Source organism: Pagrus major, chromosome 17 (genome assembly GCF_040436345.1).
Source record: "Pagrus major chromosome 17, Pma_NU_1.0".
NCBI classification, from domain to species: Eukaryota; Metazoa; Chordata; class Actinopteri; order Spariformes; family Sparidae; genus Pagrus; species Pagrus major.
Genome location: NC_133231.1, coordinates 7163730 through 7179392, shown reverse-complemented (window position 1 = coordinate 7179392; position 15663 = coordinate 7163730). Strand labels below are relative to the sequence as shown.

Genomic DNA, 15663 nt, shown 5'->3' with positions numbered 1-15663 from the left:
AAGCTCTTAAAAAGAAGTTGCAAAATACCAGTTTATCCAGTGAGTGTAGATTCTTTTTTCTTTTTTTTTTAGGTTAAAAGTTACATGTGTAATATACCTCATAAAGGCTGTGAACCAATTCTAGTAAATCACACTTTCTGGGGGAATAAAGGAATACGCTTTTTGTTTTGTTGAAAGACCATATCCAGAGCAAATGTGTCTGTTTTTATTAAAAACTGAAAAATCTTTGTACCTCTGTACTGTATGCAGTTTATGTTATAACTGATACTACACTCTGCTATATCTCTATATCTTTATGTGTAATGTAGTGTCATTATTGTGGCGTAGATAATTAGAGTAATTTGGCAGCAATTCTGCTTGTTATTGATAATTTGTTTGTTTTTCAGACATTTTGCAACAGCTTTGAAATTGTATTCACCGCTCAGATAAATGCTGAAAACCATCAGTGTCATTTGCCCTAGATTTTTTAAAAAGCGTATTAGAACTTAAACATGTGCGCTGCAAATCTTGGTTAGGAGTTTTTGTTGTAGCAGCTATGAAATCCTAGCCAAACTGTAAAGGGCATCAGCTCATAAGATTTAAAGGCATTCTTTCTCTCTTTTTCTGTTTAGATCCATGTGATGAGGGAAGTGGCCAACATGGCTCAAGAGAAACTGGGAGTCTCCTGCGAGCTCATCGACCTACAGACCATCCTGCCCTGGGATGTTGAAACCGTTTGTAAGGTAAAAACAACCACAAACACAGCGGCCTGAGCAATGCTGCATCTCAAAACTGAGCAGCATCAAGTAAAAGGAAATTCTCACACTCCCTGTAGCTCTCTACTTTAAAAAAGTATTTCATTTCTTTTTGTGGCGTTGCTTTCTGGTTAACCAATACTCTAAAATAAGTTCCTTTTTATCATAGTCTGTTTATATCTCTGCTTTATTCTGTGGTCACAGACTGTGTGGCCATGTTCTGCATTCCCATGTGATTACACTTCCATCATTTAGATCATTATTTGGCATAGATGATGTTGCCATTGAAGAGCTGTAGTTCACTGGAATCACCCTCCTGCTGTAGATGTTTATTGTGGTGCTGAGGAAATGTTCCTCTGGACTGTGTGTTTGTTGTCTTTGGTGCTTGATAAACAGGATTCCTTCCACAGCTGGTAAGACTTGACTACTAGTTTATGTCGCCTCAGCCTATGACAGGCGACGGCACCCACCAAAACAAAATGTTTTGTATGGGAGGGCTTGGAGAAAGGAGTGTTTTCCATCTTTATTTATTTTGAAATGGGGGAAGGAGCATAACAGTCTGGGGAATGGAGGCACCAAAAGAGACTTTCCTGGTTGCCACTGGGCTGTGACAGCAGACTAAATCACCAGGAGGCCACCAAGAAATAGCCTGATGTTTTTCAAAAGCTCTTTGGAAATGAAAAGCTGTGTGTTAAAGCAGATCTGTAGTAGCTTCACAGTGTAAATGCATCCTCTCCTCTCTGCTGCTGTTGCCTTGAATATATCACATGCTGTCTTCTTGGGTCAACGCAGCTGATTTTTGCAGCTAAACCACCAGATACATTTTCATTTTGCATAATTATTAACCAATTTTTCATGCCCCTCTGGTGAAACATTCAACTTTGACAGTGAGCACCACGCTGTTCCTGCCGCCAAGCATATCTTATAGCCAACAGTTGAGGCACAGGATGAAATTGTGGTAGGAGGGTAGTAATTTAATAGGGAGTCAATTGGAACTGATGGCAGAGACTGTAGTGTTGTGCTGGCTTGAAGAACTTGCAGCTCGAAGTGAGCAGTAGTCAGTTACAGATTGTTTGTTCATAGAGGGGACTTCTCAGGAGAATGTGGTAGTAGTGCCCCATTAAAACAACTGCCATGAAATTGAATAGTGTTTATGTGCTGCTTAGTGAGCCTGATGCCAGGCCTGCCACCTTGAGCTTGTCAACAACATCTCTCCTTGTCGTTTCCTCTAACCAAATGCCCTTAAATATCAGTTGATTATAAAAACAAACCTCATAAACCAATTTCCCCACAGTCCCCAAACACACACAGATCCTATTCATGTTTTCATATCCGACAGTTAAGTCACTGTTGCATTACGCTGGTATTCCTAAAGTGTTTTATTTCCTCCACTGAAACCCTTTTCTTTGCTGCTGGCTGAGCACAGAAAGTCTTCGAATCAAGCTATTATCAAATCTCAGTGAAGGCAAAGAATGATTTCCAGGCCAAGCCATGATTCTTATCACTTAGAATAATGCATAGAAATACACATTAAAGGGCTTTTATTTTATCTTTTAATTAATCTGATGCACATAGGAAAATATCCAGATGTGCATTATGTCAGAATGAAAACAAATGGGAGAACTAAGGAGCTGTTAAGCTGCTGAGACTCGTCAACTTAAATAAAAGGTGTAATCAGCACTGGTTTGATGCACAAAGCATCAATTCAATATCCTGTCCTATTCCTTTTAATGCAAAAAAGGTGCTCAAAGCCTTACGCTGAAATAACCTTGTGTGTAGACATGTAATTGGTTAGCTGTATAAATTCTAAATAAATGTTTCTCTGCTTTGTGCTTCTTGAATGGGAGGAATAGCTGATTTCCTCTGTTTGATATTGTTGAAACCAGCATATTGAAGATTTCACCTTGGGCTCCAGGAATTTGAGAATGGTAATTGTGAATATATTCCTTTAAGTTAAACCAATCATTGATCTGGGAAAGCAGTTGGCAGATCAACAATTGTTAGTTCAAGCCTTAGATTGAGTGTATACCAAAAAATATTATCAAGCTGATTTAATTCTGTCATTGACAAAAATGATTATTATTATTATTGTTAAAGCACCTGTCTCAAAGATATACTTAAAAACGGACACGACCAGCGAATGCACACTAATTGCTTGCTTGTACACTCTCTTGCAGCCATGCACACGGCAAAAGTTTAATTTGCACTTAATATTGTGCAAAAGTACTGCTGGAATTTAAATTTCCTTTTTAAGATCCGTAGGAAATCAAAATGCATGTATGCCTTGAAGGTTTCTGCAACAATGAAGCAGTAGCTAATGCCTGAAATGAGAAACATGGCCCTTCATGTCCTCAATAACCCTGCACAGTGGTGCCCTAACTGCTGGATGCTGCACAGCTGCTTCTGTGGCTGCAGCTCAGACATTAAGAGTTTCGTCACTCGGCGACCCACCCATGCACAACTAGTTCAAGTGGAATATTTATATACAGCACCATTTTAGGGCTGCAAATAATGATTATTTTTGTAAAAGATTTGTCATCTGTCAAACCCAAAGATACTCAATTTACAATGATGTAAAAACAGAGAAAAGCAGCAAATTCTCACAGAAGGAGGAAAAAGTGAATGTCAGGATGATAAAACGTTGTGGCTGTTTGGTGTTGTGGTTTTATTGTTGTGGCTGATTTGGGTCCTGTGGGTTGCACAGGGGGGGGGAGCTGCAGTACGGGAATACCTTTGCCATCCATACGACTGCCAGCAGACCATTGTATCGAAAAGAAATGGTCAAGGGGAAGCCATACTTTATTCATCCCTTTTCAAGGAAATTCAGTTTTTTTCACACACACAGCCCATAATAAACACACATGCACACATACACTAACAGGACCTCTACACATGCATTAATGTATGGAGAGGTGTCAGGCAGAAGCAGCTGCCCCATATGAGGAGCCCCAAGCAGTTAGGGTTTTCAGTGCCTTGCACATCAGTAGTGCCCAGGAGGTGAATTCGCACCTCTCCTGTTACCAGTCCACACACTGTACTGACTGGTCTGAGCGGGTCTAAAACTGGCCACCCTCCTGTCCCCAAGCCAAGTCCCCACAGACTGACCGACCACTGAGCTTCAGTGCTTTTGACTGTGCTTTTGACTGAACTGTATACTCATTGTTGCATATGATGTTATCCCTGTGTAGTCCTGTGACATGGTGTCGTCTTTAAACCTCACATTACTTGACATGTTTTTTACTTTACAAAAGACTCCATCAACTCAACCACTTTTCTTTTTACAAAGTCTCTTCTTCTCTGATGAATAGAGTCTTGGGAGCAGTGCTATTCTTAGCTTTGGAGAAGGAGTGGCCATGACATTGTGTCAACTTCTTAATTCAAAAGATTGTACACCTGGTGTCCAGCTTTTCCGGCTTGCACACATCTTGGTAAAGCTGGCCTTTTGTAGTGCTTATTAACTGGCCGTCAGATGCGGTGTGTGTGCAGACAGTGAGATAGGCCGCAGACGCACATCCGGCTTCTGGCAGCCAATTAAAATTTCCTGTGAGTCACATTTACCTCGCATATCTTTTGAGTCAAGGGTGTGTGCGTGTGTGCGTGTGTGTGTGGTGAGCTGATTTATATGTAGCCTGTGTTGTTTTTGAGCATGGATGTATAAAATAAATGAAGAATGATGTGTCTTTAAGCATGAGAGATCATTAAGGCAGCGCTCTGGACGAACATGCCATCTTTCTGTTTCCTGAGGGATCCATTCTGGCAGCCATCAGCTATACTTGGATCTAAATATATTCAACCCTCTCGTTGACAAAGGAAATCATGGGCAGAATTTGCTGTAAATGTAGAGAAAAAGTGAGTGTATTTTATGTTGTCCCGCTGTCCAGTGCGGTCCAGTAAATGTAATAGTTGTTCTTTAAGGGATAAACAAAATGGCTGGTTTACCTCTGCCAGACCAGTGGCTCAGATGACACAGTACGCTGTGGAAAGTCTCCCTGTCGTACTCGGCCAGAGTACGTGTGGAGATGTAGTTGTCAGAAAGATGGTCATGTTAGGAGCACATGCCACACGTAAGCTTTTGATTCCTTACTGAGTGGTCTGCCTAACTCCTGATTGTGAAGTGGCTTTTATTGTTGTTTAGACGGCCAATTAGCCAACATTTCGGTGCATTCTTAAATGGAACAACATTTTTTTGTCTTGGCTTCGAATTGGCCTGTCAGCAGTATTTAAGAAATCTCAGCTCTCATTATTGTATTACTCCATCTTTGCTGATTCAGCCTCATTTTCAGGTTTTCCAGATTCCATATCTGGCCAGCATAGAATCGGAGTGGCTCGCCAAGGCTGGTCAGTAATACAGTCACACAGACGGAGACGGCACCATACACGGGTCCTGTTGGGCAGCAGCTTGTGCACGCAATGGCCTCCTTTTTTTCCCCCTTGTTGTTTCTTCACCTACTGTAACTTCTTGAATTTGTGATTGCTGGCTTCTAAACAGACCTGTCAAAGAACAAGCTGCAGCGTCAATATGCCGATTTGGCCAAGATGAAGTCAGAATACTTAGGAATGCCCGACATGAGGGGTCCGAAGTCTGTCTATGCTTTCCACAAGCCAGGGGCGGCTGTGTCTCAGGAGGTAGAGAGGTCGTCCGTCAATAGGAGGGTTGGTGGTTTGATTCCTGCCCCTGCAGTCTACATGTCGAAACATCCTTGGGCAAGATACTGAAACCCAAATTGCTTTCATCGGTATGTGAGTTTGTGTATGAAGGGTTATCGCTCCTGATGAGCAGGTGGTGCCTCGCATGGTAGCCTCTGCCACCAGTGTATGAATGTGTGTGTGTGAATGGGTGAATGCTGACTTGTTTTGTAAAACGCTTTGATTGGTCACTGAGACAAAGAAATATAAATTAATTAATAAATTAATACATTAATAATAATGTCCGTAATAATGTGAAGTCAAATAATGCTTTTTCTATTTTTGCCAGAGGCTTGTGAACAAATCGGATTGTTTCAAACCTTTATTCTTTCTAGGACTGTCACTTTTTCATAAAGTCAGTTTGAATTTGATGCAACTTAACATGGAATTGATTAGAATTTATTCAAATATATTCCATAGAGTCTAATGCTATTTATGAACTTCTGACAGGGGTCGTGAGGATGAGTGTGGTGACCAGAAAGAAGTTGGACAAGCTTGTATAGTTTCTGGTGCCTCCGCTCGCTTACTTAGGTTGCAGCTAGCAGGTTGTTGTTGTTGATGATGAGTTAGGCAGCTGCTTTTTACAAAGTCAGGAAACAGCTTTATTTTTGTTGGTTATTTTCCCATCTACAGTTTAGAACCCAAAATACTTTCACACACTGCCTCTCAGATGCTTCAGTGTTTTGATTTTTCCAGTCAGGACAATTTTGCTTGCCCAGTGTCCTCCTCCACTTTTAGTTATCGGCTAAGTTTACTGATGGATCAACAGGGCACACAATAGGTCAAGCTGGATTTTAAGAGCGTCCGTTGGATTACGATGCAAATGCACATTTTTTCTTCATTTTTCAAACAAAATTTGGAGTTATGAATAAAATGTGACAGCCATTATCCCTCCTGAGCTAAGTATAGTATAGTGAGCTATAAACAGAACATCGTGCATTACCAACCTTACTATAAAGAGTTGAAAGTGTTATTTTCCTTTTTCTGATTGATGTATTAAAAAGAGCCAACTCAACCACAACACTGATACTTTCACTAACTGTACAAAATGTAGTGGGCCAAGAAGCTGTCACTGCAAGGAGTGGCGATATCCTCTGGTGAAAAGAGTCTGTTTTTATAGCCTATGTTGTGTTGGTATCTCTTAGTTACTGGCTAAGCATGAAGCTCAGTCTGTCATTTTTCTCCCTATTATCTCTGCCTTCCTCACTCTCTCAGTATTATTGGACGCATCCCACAGATTTTTGTTCATTTCAACCACAGGGAGTTAGTCAGTCAGGGCATGTCCTCTTAACAAGTCTCTGCTAGCCTGTCAGTTTGCAAGTCCCCATCTGCTCCCATAAAAGTCATCCATCCATCCAAAATCTGTCTTCTGAGTATGAAACGCTCACACACCTCAAGGTGGATCAAAAAACATTGTTGTTTTATTCCTCCGATTCTCCCTTAAATACATGAGTGTCCTGTCCAGCATAATTCATTTCTCAGCTGTCCACCTCATATCCTTCGTGTGTGGCCTTGTTTACTCAGCATGCACCTGTCTGGCAGGGTGTAGGCTGGTGGGTAGACCCTCTGAATTTTGTGCAGCATGGAGACCTTTCATGAAAACTTTCCATGCAAAGAAGACAGGTTTGAATAATGTGAATTCATGCAGTAAAATTGATGTATAATTGGATCTGTTTTCAATTACATACAATTGGTGACAGCACAGAGTGTTCCCAAAGCAGTGAGCGGTGCATAAACACAGACCGACTCTACCCTGTACCACAGCACCACAGTGAACATGTGGGATGCAACCAAACGGGAAACTTAAGTTCAATGAGGACAGAAGCATCTTATTATTCATACTCGTAACAGTCTCATTACAGTTTAACTTTCTGCATACAGCCTGATTCCTGATGACCAGAAAGGAATTCAAGAGGCATTTCCAAGCCTAATATTTTGAACAATAACTGCTCTGTCTGTGAGGTGCAGCTTTTGTTTAAACCTGTCAGAATTGCAACACGTCAAAGCAGTTTTCTAATCTCATCAGACAAGTTGTGAAAAATCGTGCCAAAGTGCTTGTCATTACATTTTGATATAACTATCAAATATTTGGCGACTCTGACTCCGTGTTTTCAGAACTTGAGGTGCCCTGCCGGTCCTTGGTTGGCCTGCTAATGGCTTACTCCAGCTCATTGTCTTCTCTTAAATGTGTGTAAACTTCCTCCCTTGATAGATGTGTCTCTTGGCCCAAAGTCTCTGTGACTGTAGTGCTGCCTGGAGCTCAGCCCTCGTAGTGATGCAACCAATTTGGCTGAACCTGTTCAACCCTCCAAAACACACGCAAGAGGAGTCACTTAAGGACCTGCAGCGCACAAGTGCACCAATATCTCAAGCCTGACAACATATAAATACATGTGTGTCCGGGTCACATACAAAGGCAGAATTTAATGGTTGATGGAGGAGGTAGAGATGTCAGGGGGGGCTGTGGAGGAGGAATGTGCAGCAGCATCTGTTCTGATTCTTGGAAGTGATGCAGGTTGCAATGCCTGTGTGTTCTGAGTGCTCTGGCGTCTGTTGACTCACTGTACAGATAAGACCTCCTTATCAAGGCTCTGCTCACCCCCTCACTCTCACTTAATGGTTTCAAGCTGTAATGTGTGTCCCGAGCCAAAGACGGCAGGTAAATACAACGTTTGGAAACAGGCGGGAGTCAGGCAGGACACAGTGCGCTCAGATGTGTTTGTCATGTGCTGAGGTGGAAAAAGACACAAAAGCAAATGGACTCAGGGAGCCACCAGTGTTTTCTGCTCAATTTCAAGTTCCACTGTTGTTCTAATCCTGACGGCTGTGGCTGTTATTGTTTTTAATACCACCTACCATAATTATATGGGCTGAATAATCATTTGAAGTTGCCATGATATTAGCAGAGCAGTGCACCACGGACTGATGGAAAGTCTTCCAAATTGCAACCACACATTAATATGGAACATAACCATTAAAATGATGATACTTAAAAAAACCATTTAATCGTCTGTATTTATGCAAAACTGACCCTGGCTTCCTCAGATGGAAACAATCTTTTGATAATGAATAAAAACAGACTCTGAAGGTTTAAACCATAACTTGAATATTTATGACTAATAAATTAGTCTGGCTGTTGCTTTCTGTGGGGAAAACCAAACAAGACCACTCTCCTCTCAGCCTCCCCTGAAAATGTTTTGGAAAATTTGATCTAATGTCAAAATGTTGGAGTGTCAGAATTATTGTGGTTAACTGAGCTTTCAATTTGCTGATCAGCTTTCCTCCCCCAATAATCTCCAATTTTGACCCAGGATTGTTCTGCCACATCTGGTAGCACGTTTTTAATAACTCCATAATAAAATTAGAGAGTTTAGCTCCGTTCACAGGAGACCCTGAGCTCAGTTACAGAGTAAATGATGATGATGTCAGCTTATTAATGATTCCACAACTAGAAGGATTTATTTTTGTCAGGTAGTCAGTGGAAAAAAAAAATAGTATTTTTAAATTTTGATTGTACAGAAGCCAGAGAAAAGTGACAAATTTATATTTTACAAGGTCTGTACAAGTTCCCTGTCAACCACTTAAGACGTCTGCTTTGACATCTACTGCTCAGTGCAGCCTCATTATCCTTGTGTTTCAGCTACAATCACATTGAATTATGAAAATGTACAGAGCCCGTCCAATAAAGCCAGGTTTCTGAACGGCCACATGGAAATCTGTTGAAACAAGTCTGCTGGCAAATCCTGGTTCAGTTGCTTGATCCAGTTTTGCCTGGTGCTTGTGAACATGGCACAGCAGGTTTCATTTAAGTTGTCACCACAATAGTGATGCTGTAGCCCAACCTTGAAACTTATTCACTGATTGGGCAATGTCTGAACTCGCTCACTTCTCGTCCTTGATCCAGCAGCAGCTTCCTCTGAGCTCTGCATTTCCATGAATGCCAATGGAAGAACATAAAGTAGAAATTATGGTGCATCCCTTTTGCTCCATTTCCCGACTAGAAAGAGCCTTGAGCTTGTCAGGATGATAATGTTGTAGAACAGCAAATCACAGCAACTAACAGGTGGCTTCCAGATGATGATCCAGGACCCGCCTGTGTCTAGGACTGGTGCGATTATCAAGAATGGCTTGTTTCCACTGTTTTTTAAAATAGTGTTATTCAAATAAGAGCAAGGCTACAGGAAAAAATTAGCTGCAAAACCATCTGGACAGCAGTAATGGCACATGCTGTGGAGGCTGTGTAAATGAACCAAGAACAGCAAAAAGTAATAATGTGATTAAAACATACAAATGACAGAATAAATTGTTTTAACTTGAACCTATAATTAGTTAAAGAACTTTCAAACATTTTAATGTAAGATAAGGTTTCACTCAGTTTAGTATAATTTTAATGTTACATCTGAATCCATAATATAAAAAAGATAATAAATTGGCTTTTTAAACTTTTTTGGAAATGAAACCGAAATTATGAGTAATTATTTTAAGAAATGTAAAAAGCTTAGAGTCGGTGAATCCAAGAAGCATTTAAGACTGATTGAAATCCGAAGGTGGCGTGAGACGCATTCCAGCCAGATGTTCAAAAGGGGTTGATGCGTTGGTCTCTCAAAGACGCATTATGCAATTTTCATAGTGAATTAGCATAATTATGTCAGTCAGCAGTCTGTGGAAATGTCCACTCAGACTATGGATGTATTAAAGAAAAACAGACGTTCTCCTTTGGCCTTGTGATGATGGCATCTAAAGTTGCACTGGAACATTGTTTTCTGTCAAGCAACAAGAAAAAGCTTTTCCAACCCCTTCTACATATACGATCAGATACAAGGTGCACTGAGCTAAAGTAGCGTTTATCTGTTCCATGATCAGTTCAGCCCCTGAATGATGTGTGTGGGTGAGAGAGCAGCGTGAGTTCAGGCCTGTGGAGACGATTAAACTTATGTGAAGCCCCTAGTTCATAAATATGATTCATTTATGTGTTTGTGTTCGGTCACATATATTTGTGAGCTAATAGTGGCTAAACTGTTATTGTTGCAACTGAACTGCCAGTGTGCAGCAGACCGGAGGAAATATAAGTCTAAATGAAAGTGTCTTATATCTCATTTGGATTTTATTCAGATACAAGACACATGAAATGACGAGCATAAATGTAGGTTTGAAAACCACTGCTTTAGAGATATACATGTCATATAACATAGTAGCTAATATGGTAGGATATAGACATTGTATAATTTGTTATTCCAATTTAGTGGTTTTATTGATTCAGTACTACATATATTTAAAGGGGCACTATGTCATTTTGGAGAAGAAATTCAAACTCAAAATTTTAATATTTACTATATATATATATATATATATATATATATATATATATATATATATATATACATATATGAAATTGTGTTGTCCTTTTTAAGTTCAGTTTGTTTATTCAGTCATGAAAATGAAGGAGTGTGTTTGTTTAGTATGTTTGGGCATACAAAACAATCAATGAAGATCTATCTCTTCAGATTAAAAATGATTCCACAAAACTACGTAGTGCACCTTTTTAAGATAGCAATATGTGTATTCACTTTATGTAGAAACATGTAATTTAAAGCCATTAAGAGACCGAGAGACAGGAAGAGAAAAAAGAACAAGTAGTGTCATAAAGTGAAGCACTTACCGGTGTGTAGGATCTCATGACACCCACTGGTGATTGGTCATACTATTTGAGCATCTAACAACTGTTCTCAAGGTTAGCTATTAACATGTCAAATGAGAATCCCACACACAGAACATTATTAGTCTGCAGGAAGTTGGAAATGTGCTGGAAAGTGATTTTTTTTTAAAGGACGGGAACCCCTGATGTGTGCCAGTGGATTGTTCCCAGGAAAAACATACCAGACACTGTGTTTGGAACAGCAGATGTAAAACCCTTGATGAACTCGCTGTACATTCAATCAGCTTTGTTATATCAAGTCTTTTGAGATAATTACAACAAAATGTCTTGGAATATTATTGTGATCCTACAGATTATTAAGATCCAGTTAGTGGATTTTGCCCTTGCTTTGAGACCAGGCCAGATTTGACACCCAGCGCGGTGGTGAGCAGACTCTGACTTTATCTGAATCTGAGGTCTGGAGCCAGGCCACGGGATGGGGCGGACGCCTGCTAGCGATTAGCATGCAGACAGGCCGGGCTCATGCCTGTGTTTCCCTTTCAGTTGAGGGGTCTCAGCCAGTATGTGCTCACTGGCCCACCGCAACACTCTGAATATCTTTGGCGCACTGTTACACACACACACACACACACACACACACACACACACGCACACACTGGAAACAATCAAAGTAGAAGTAAATGGCACAGGAAGAAAGTGGCCAGAGGTTTGGGCCCCACTCTCCACATTATTATTGTAGCCCACGTCTGTAATTACAATGTTAACACTGCGCTCTATGGACTGAACCAGCGGGGCTTTGTGGGGTAAAAGAAAACATGTGGGGCAAGAGAGAGCGAGTTGGGAGCGGGGGTGGGGGGTGGGGGGGGGGTCATGTGTGTCATAATTCTGTCGTGTGTGGTGCTGCAGCAGTGTTTCGGTGGTTATATCAGTGGAAAATTACTCATGGTTGTTTTTCGACGTTGGGTCCAGCTCCTCTGTCTCTCTGGTGGTGTCGCTGGTGAAAAGTATGGCGTAATGCAACACTGCAAAAGGAATTAATCCTTGACCAGCACTTCAGTTTACAGTATTTGGGTAATTTATCTGGATAAGAAGTGTAAATTAACAAAGGCCATTTGCGGTTTACCAAAAATGTTGAAGGTATTGTAATCTCCCCTCTGTGTCTCCTTCAGTCCCCCTCCACCCCCCACTTGACTGTCTGCTACTGACTTCTTTTCCATTCTTCCTCCTGGCCATAGCTACTGCTTACATACCACAGCTAGGCACTGGAGATTTCTCAAATTCTTCCCAGTGTCACTCACCAGAGAAATGTGGCCAAATCCACACTTAGACACACTGAAAAATCATATAGGCTCATGGCTCTGATGGATTCTGAGAGATAAGACGCATTGTAAGTGTGAGCCATGCTTGTTCTGTTGGATTTTAGACAGACTGAGCTGTTCATCTGTGATAATCACTTGCTAAACAGATGAGATTAATTACTAGAGACAAATGGGTGAGAAAATCAAAATGAAATGTGAAATCACACCTTTCTGCTCCATCCATCCCATGCAGTGATTGTCAGTAAACACCAGTTCTGCACCATATGATAATCACAAAGATGATGATGGCAGTGAGTGTTGTGAAACGAGCCCTATAAAAGCAAAAGGCACTTTAGATTGGATCGCTCATTGCTGTTTTTGGGCCAGGTCGTCAGTTTTCCACTGGAGAGGACGGTTTTGTTAAGGAGCCTTGGCCTGAGGTGTGGGCAGATTGAGATCATTGAGGTCAGCCTGAAGGCCGATAGCAGGACTGAGTGGAAAAGGCAGAGTGTCTGAAGTCACAAGGGCACAGTGACATCCAAGAGGTCCTCTGAGATGCAACACACACCACCAGATAGTCCGTTGCCCAGGGATTCTCCAGATCCTTTAAAAGTCACTTATAAATCATCGAGTTATTGACATAAACTGAAACCTAACCAAAAACTAATAAAAGGGTTTCATCAATCTTAAATAGAGGTTTTTATGTTTTTCTTTTTTCAAAACGGCTCCTAACATTTAATAAAAAACACATTTACTGATGTGTTTTTTTTTTCTTGCAATGTTTTTGAATTACCTTTCAAACATGATTAGGATTTGTCACCAATTATTCAAACTCAATTGTTTTCTTGTATTTTTTAGACTTTCCATTTATTGTTCCTAAGCTTGGATTAACTGTGTTCATTTTTTAACTTTTTTGACTGCACGTCAGAGTTCACAGTTTGGCCAACACTCTGAGGTCTTTCATACTAAAGTTGCTGAGGTTTTTAAAGTTCAAGTACATTAAAAGTACATACATTTTTCCAAAAAAGCAAAATATAATTTTTGGACTCTTTAGTGTAACTGGGTGTTTATGACATGTTTTGATTTATGTTTTAGAGCTGGTGTTGCTAGGAGATGTGCTGTCAGCCTTAGTGGTGGTGGGAGATAGCCAGCTAGGCTCACTATATGCATGCTTTTGGCTATGAGCCCTCGAATGCAGTTGTGACAAACACATGTAATGGAGGCGAAATATTTTACAGTATAACAATACAATTTTTATTGTCAAAAATTACATCAGTGCACTGAAACAGTAAACTTCACAGGAGATTTAATGATTATAAATTACCCAAGGCATCTTTTGCTGCATTATGTTGTCATATTGGCTCAGCTCGGAAAACATACACCAATACCATAATACCTGTGATAGGCCAATATCGGTTGATACATTTTGCCAACCTATCTATCGGTCAGGCTCTACACTGTATATAATACTGTGATATGAATCAGGGCACGAAGTATAAGGTATGGTCAAAGAGTAACATAGTGAGTGCTCAAACCACATATGGGATTTACAGCTGACAGTGTCAGCCCCCGCAGCTGGTTAACTACCTGTTTGGTGGTTGGAATTGAAGTGATTTTAAAAACTATTTTTATTGCCTGCCCACACAGGCATTGCACCAATCAAATGACATGACTGGCATTGTCAGCTAGTATCAACTTTAATGTTGGGGGCACTACCACAGGAAAATAAAAACAACTTCATTTTCTGCTATTTTTTAGTTATCATGATTTTGGCCTAATTAGTACACACTTTTTATATCAGTGATGTCAGTGAAAGGATTTCCTTACCTAAGCTTCTATGAATTGAGTTTAGTTTTAACCAGTTGTTGAATGGCAATGATTAAGGCTCAGTTTTCTTGCCTTTAAACTTAGGACCTTAAACTTTTCACCAAATTTAAGATAAACAATGAAAAATCTACAATTCTTTTTTTTTTTATTTTTTTTTTTACATACTGTTTATGAACAATGACACTAAAAACATCAAGATTACTATAAATACAATGGTGAGAAATGTTGACTTGTGTGTGACGGTCACATTGACTTACAGAAAAAAGGCTAAGATACTGCTTGTAAAACTGACAATAGATTTGGGACATGGCTGATATTTCTCATATTGTGCAGCATTGATGGGAGCCAGATGCCGTCATATCCATGCTCCTGTAGGAATGTCACGGGTACTGGGACCTATTAAACAAGTTCCTGTTATGGAGGTTTATGAAGTGCTGCAGCAGGGGGTTTGTCTTAGTCTTCTTTTTCATAACTTCCTCATATTGTATTATATATCTTGTGGTGACTTTAAGGTGGTTTAATTAAATGGTGGTGGAGTCTTGTGATGATACTGCAACAGTTAAAAACCACTGTTTGTATAGCATTTACTTTGATCATTGTCATTGTCTCTGTTTGTATAAACCTAAGCCAGTGGAATGAACACTTTTTATTTATTATCCCACACTGTGTTATGATTACCGTATGTGGTCAGGGCACATTTGCTTTTCATTTATGAGGCACAATGTAATTGTGGCAAATGTCTTTATTTGTGAGTCATCCAAATGCAAACACTGCAAAATCAAAGCAGTTTATGAAGTGAAAATTATACAGTATGGAATAGGATTCAAACTTTATTCATCACAGTAGAATTTTTTTCATGAACTTTAGTCCTCTGACTATAACACTGTTATCAACTTTATAAATTTCCTTTAGGCAAAGAAAGTTGGCTTCACTTGTAGGTTTTTATATTTACAAGGAAACACACACATTTAAACACAAAAAGGAAACTTACAAGTTGCAGAACACAGCCACAGAACAGTTTGATAGTTAATAAAAAAAAAATTACAACCTGGATTCGACAGGTCTCAGAATAAATTAGACTAGTTCGTCAACCCATAACTTTAATTGTTGAATGATTGGCTGATTATTTCCTCAATTAATTGTTTAGTCTATAAAATAAAATATAAAAACTTAAGAAAACAGAAACAATCTCAATGAAACTTATTCCAAAACTCAATGCGACATCTTCAGATTATTTACAGTACAAACAGTACATAACCCAAAAATAGTCAATTAAACCATCAAATTATCACATTGAAGATACTGTAGTCAGAGAACCTAGACTATTAATTGATTATTAAAATACTCAACCTTTGTCCCACTGCAGCTTTAAGTTAAATTAGTGCTCACAAATGGATATAAACATCAAAAAGGTCATGCCTGCTACCCTGAAGGAAGAAGTGAACTGAGAAGTCACTACTGG

The 15663-nt window shown here is 39.8% G+C and overlaps 1 protein-coding gene across 1 annotated transcript in view; it reads left to right on the top strand.

Annotated features, from left to right (window-relative positions):
• The window catches only part of bckdhb (branched chain keto acid dehydrogenase E1 subunit beta), a 55081-nt gene that overhangs the window by 17186 nt on the left and 22232 nt on the right, over positions 1 to 15663 (top strand). Inside the window, exon 8 of the mRNA XM_073485789.1 lies at positions 612 to 722. Within this exon, the coding sequence (XP_073341890.1) occupies positions 612 to 722 (111 nt within the window). The remainder of the gene's footprint in view (positions 1 to 611; positions 723 to 15663) is intronic.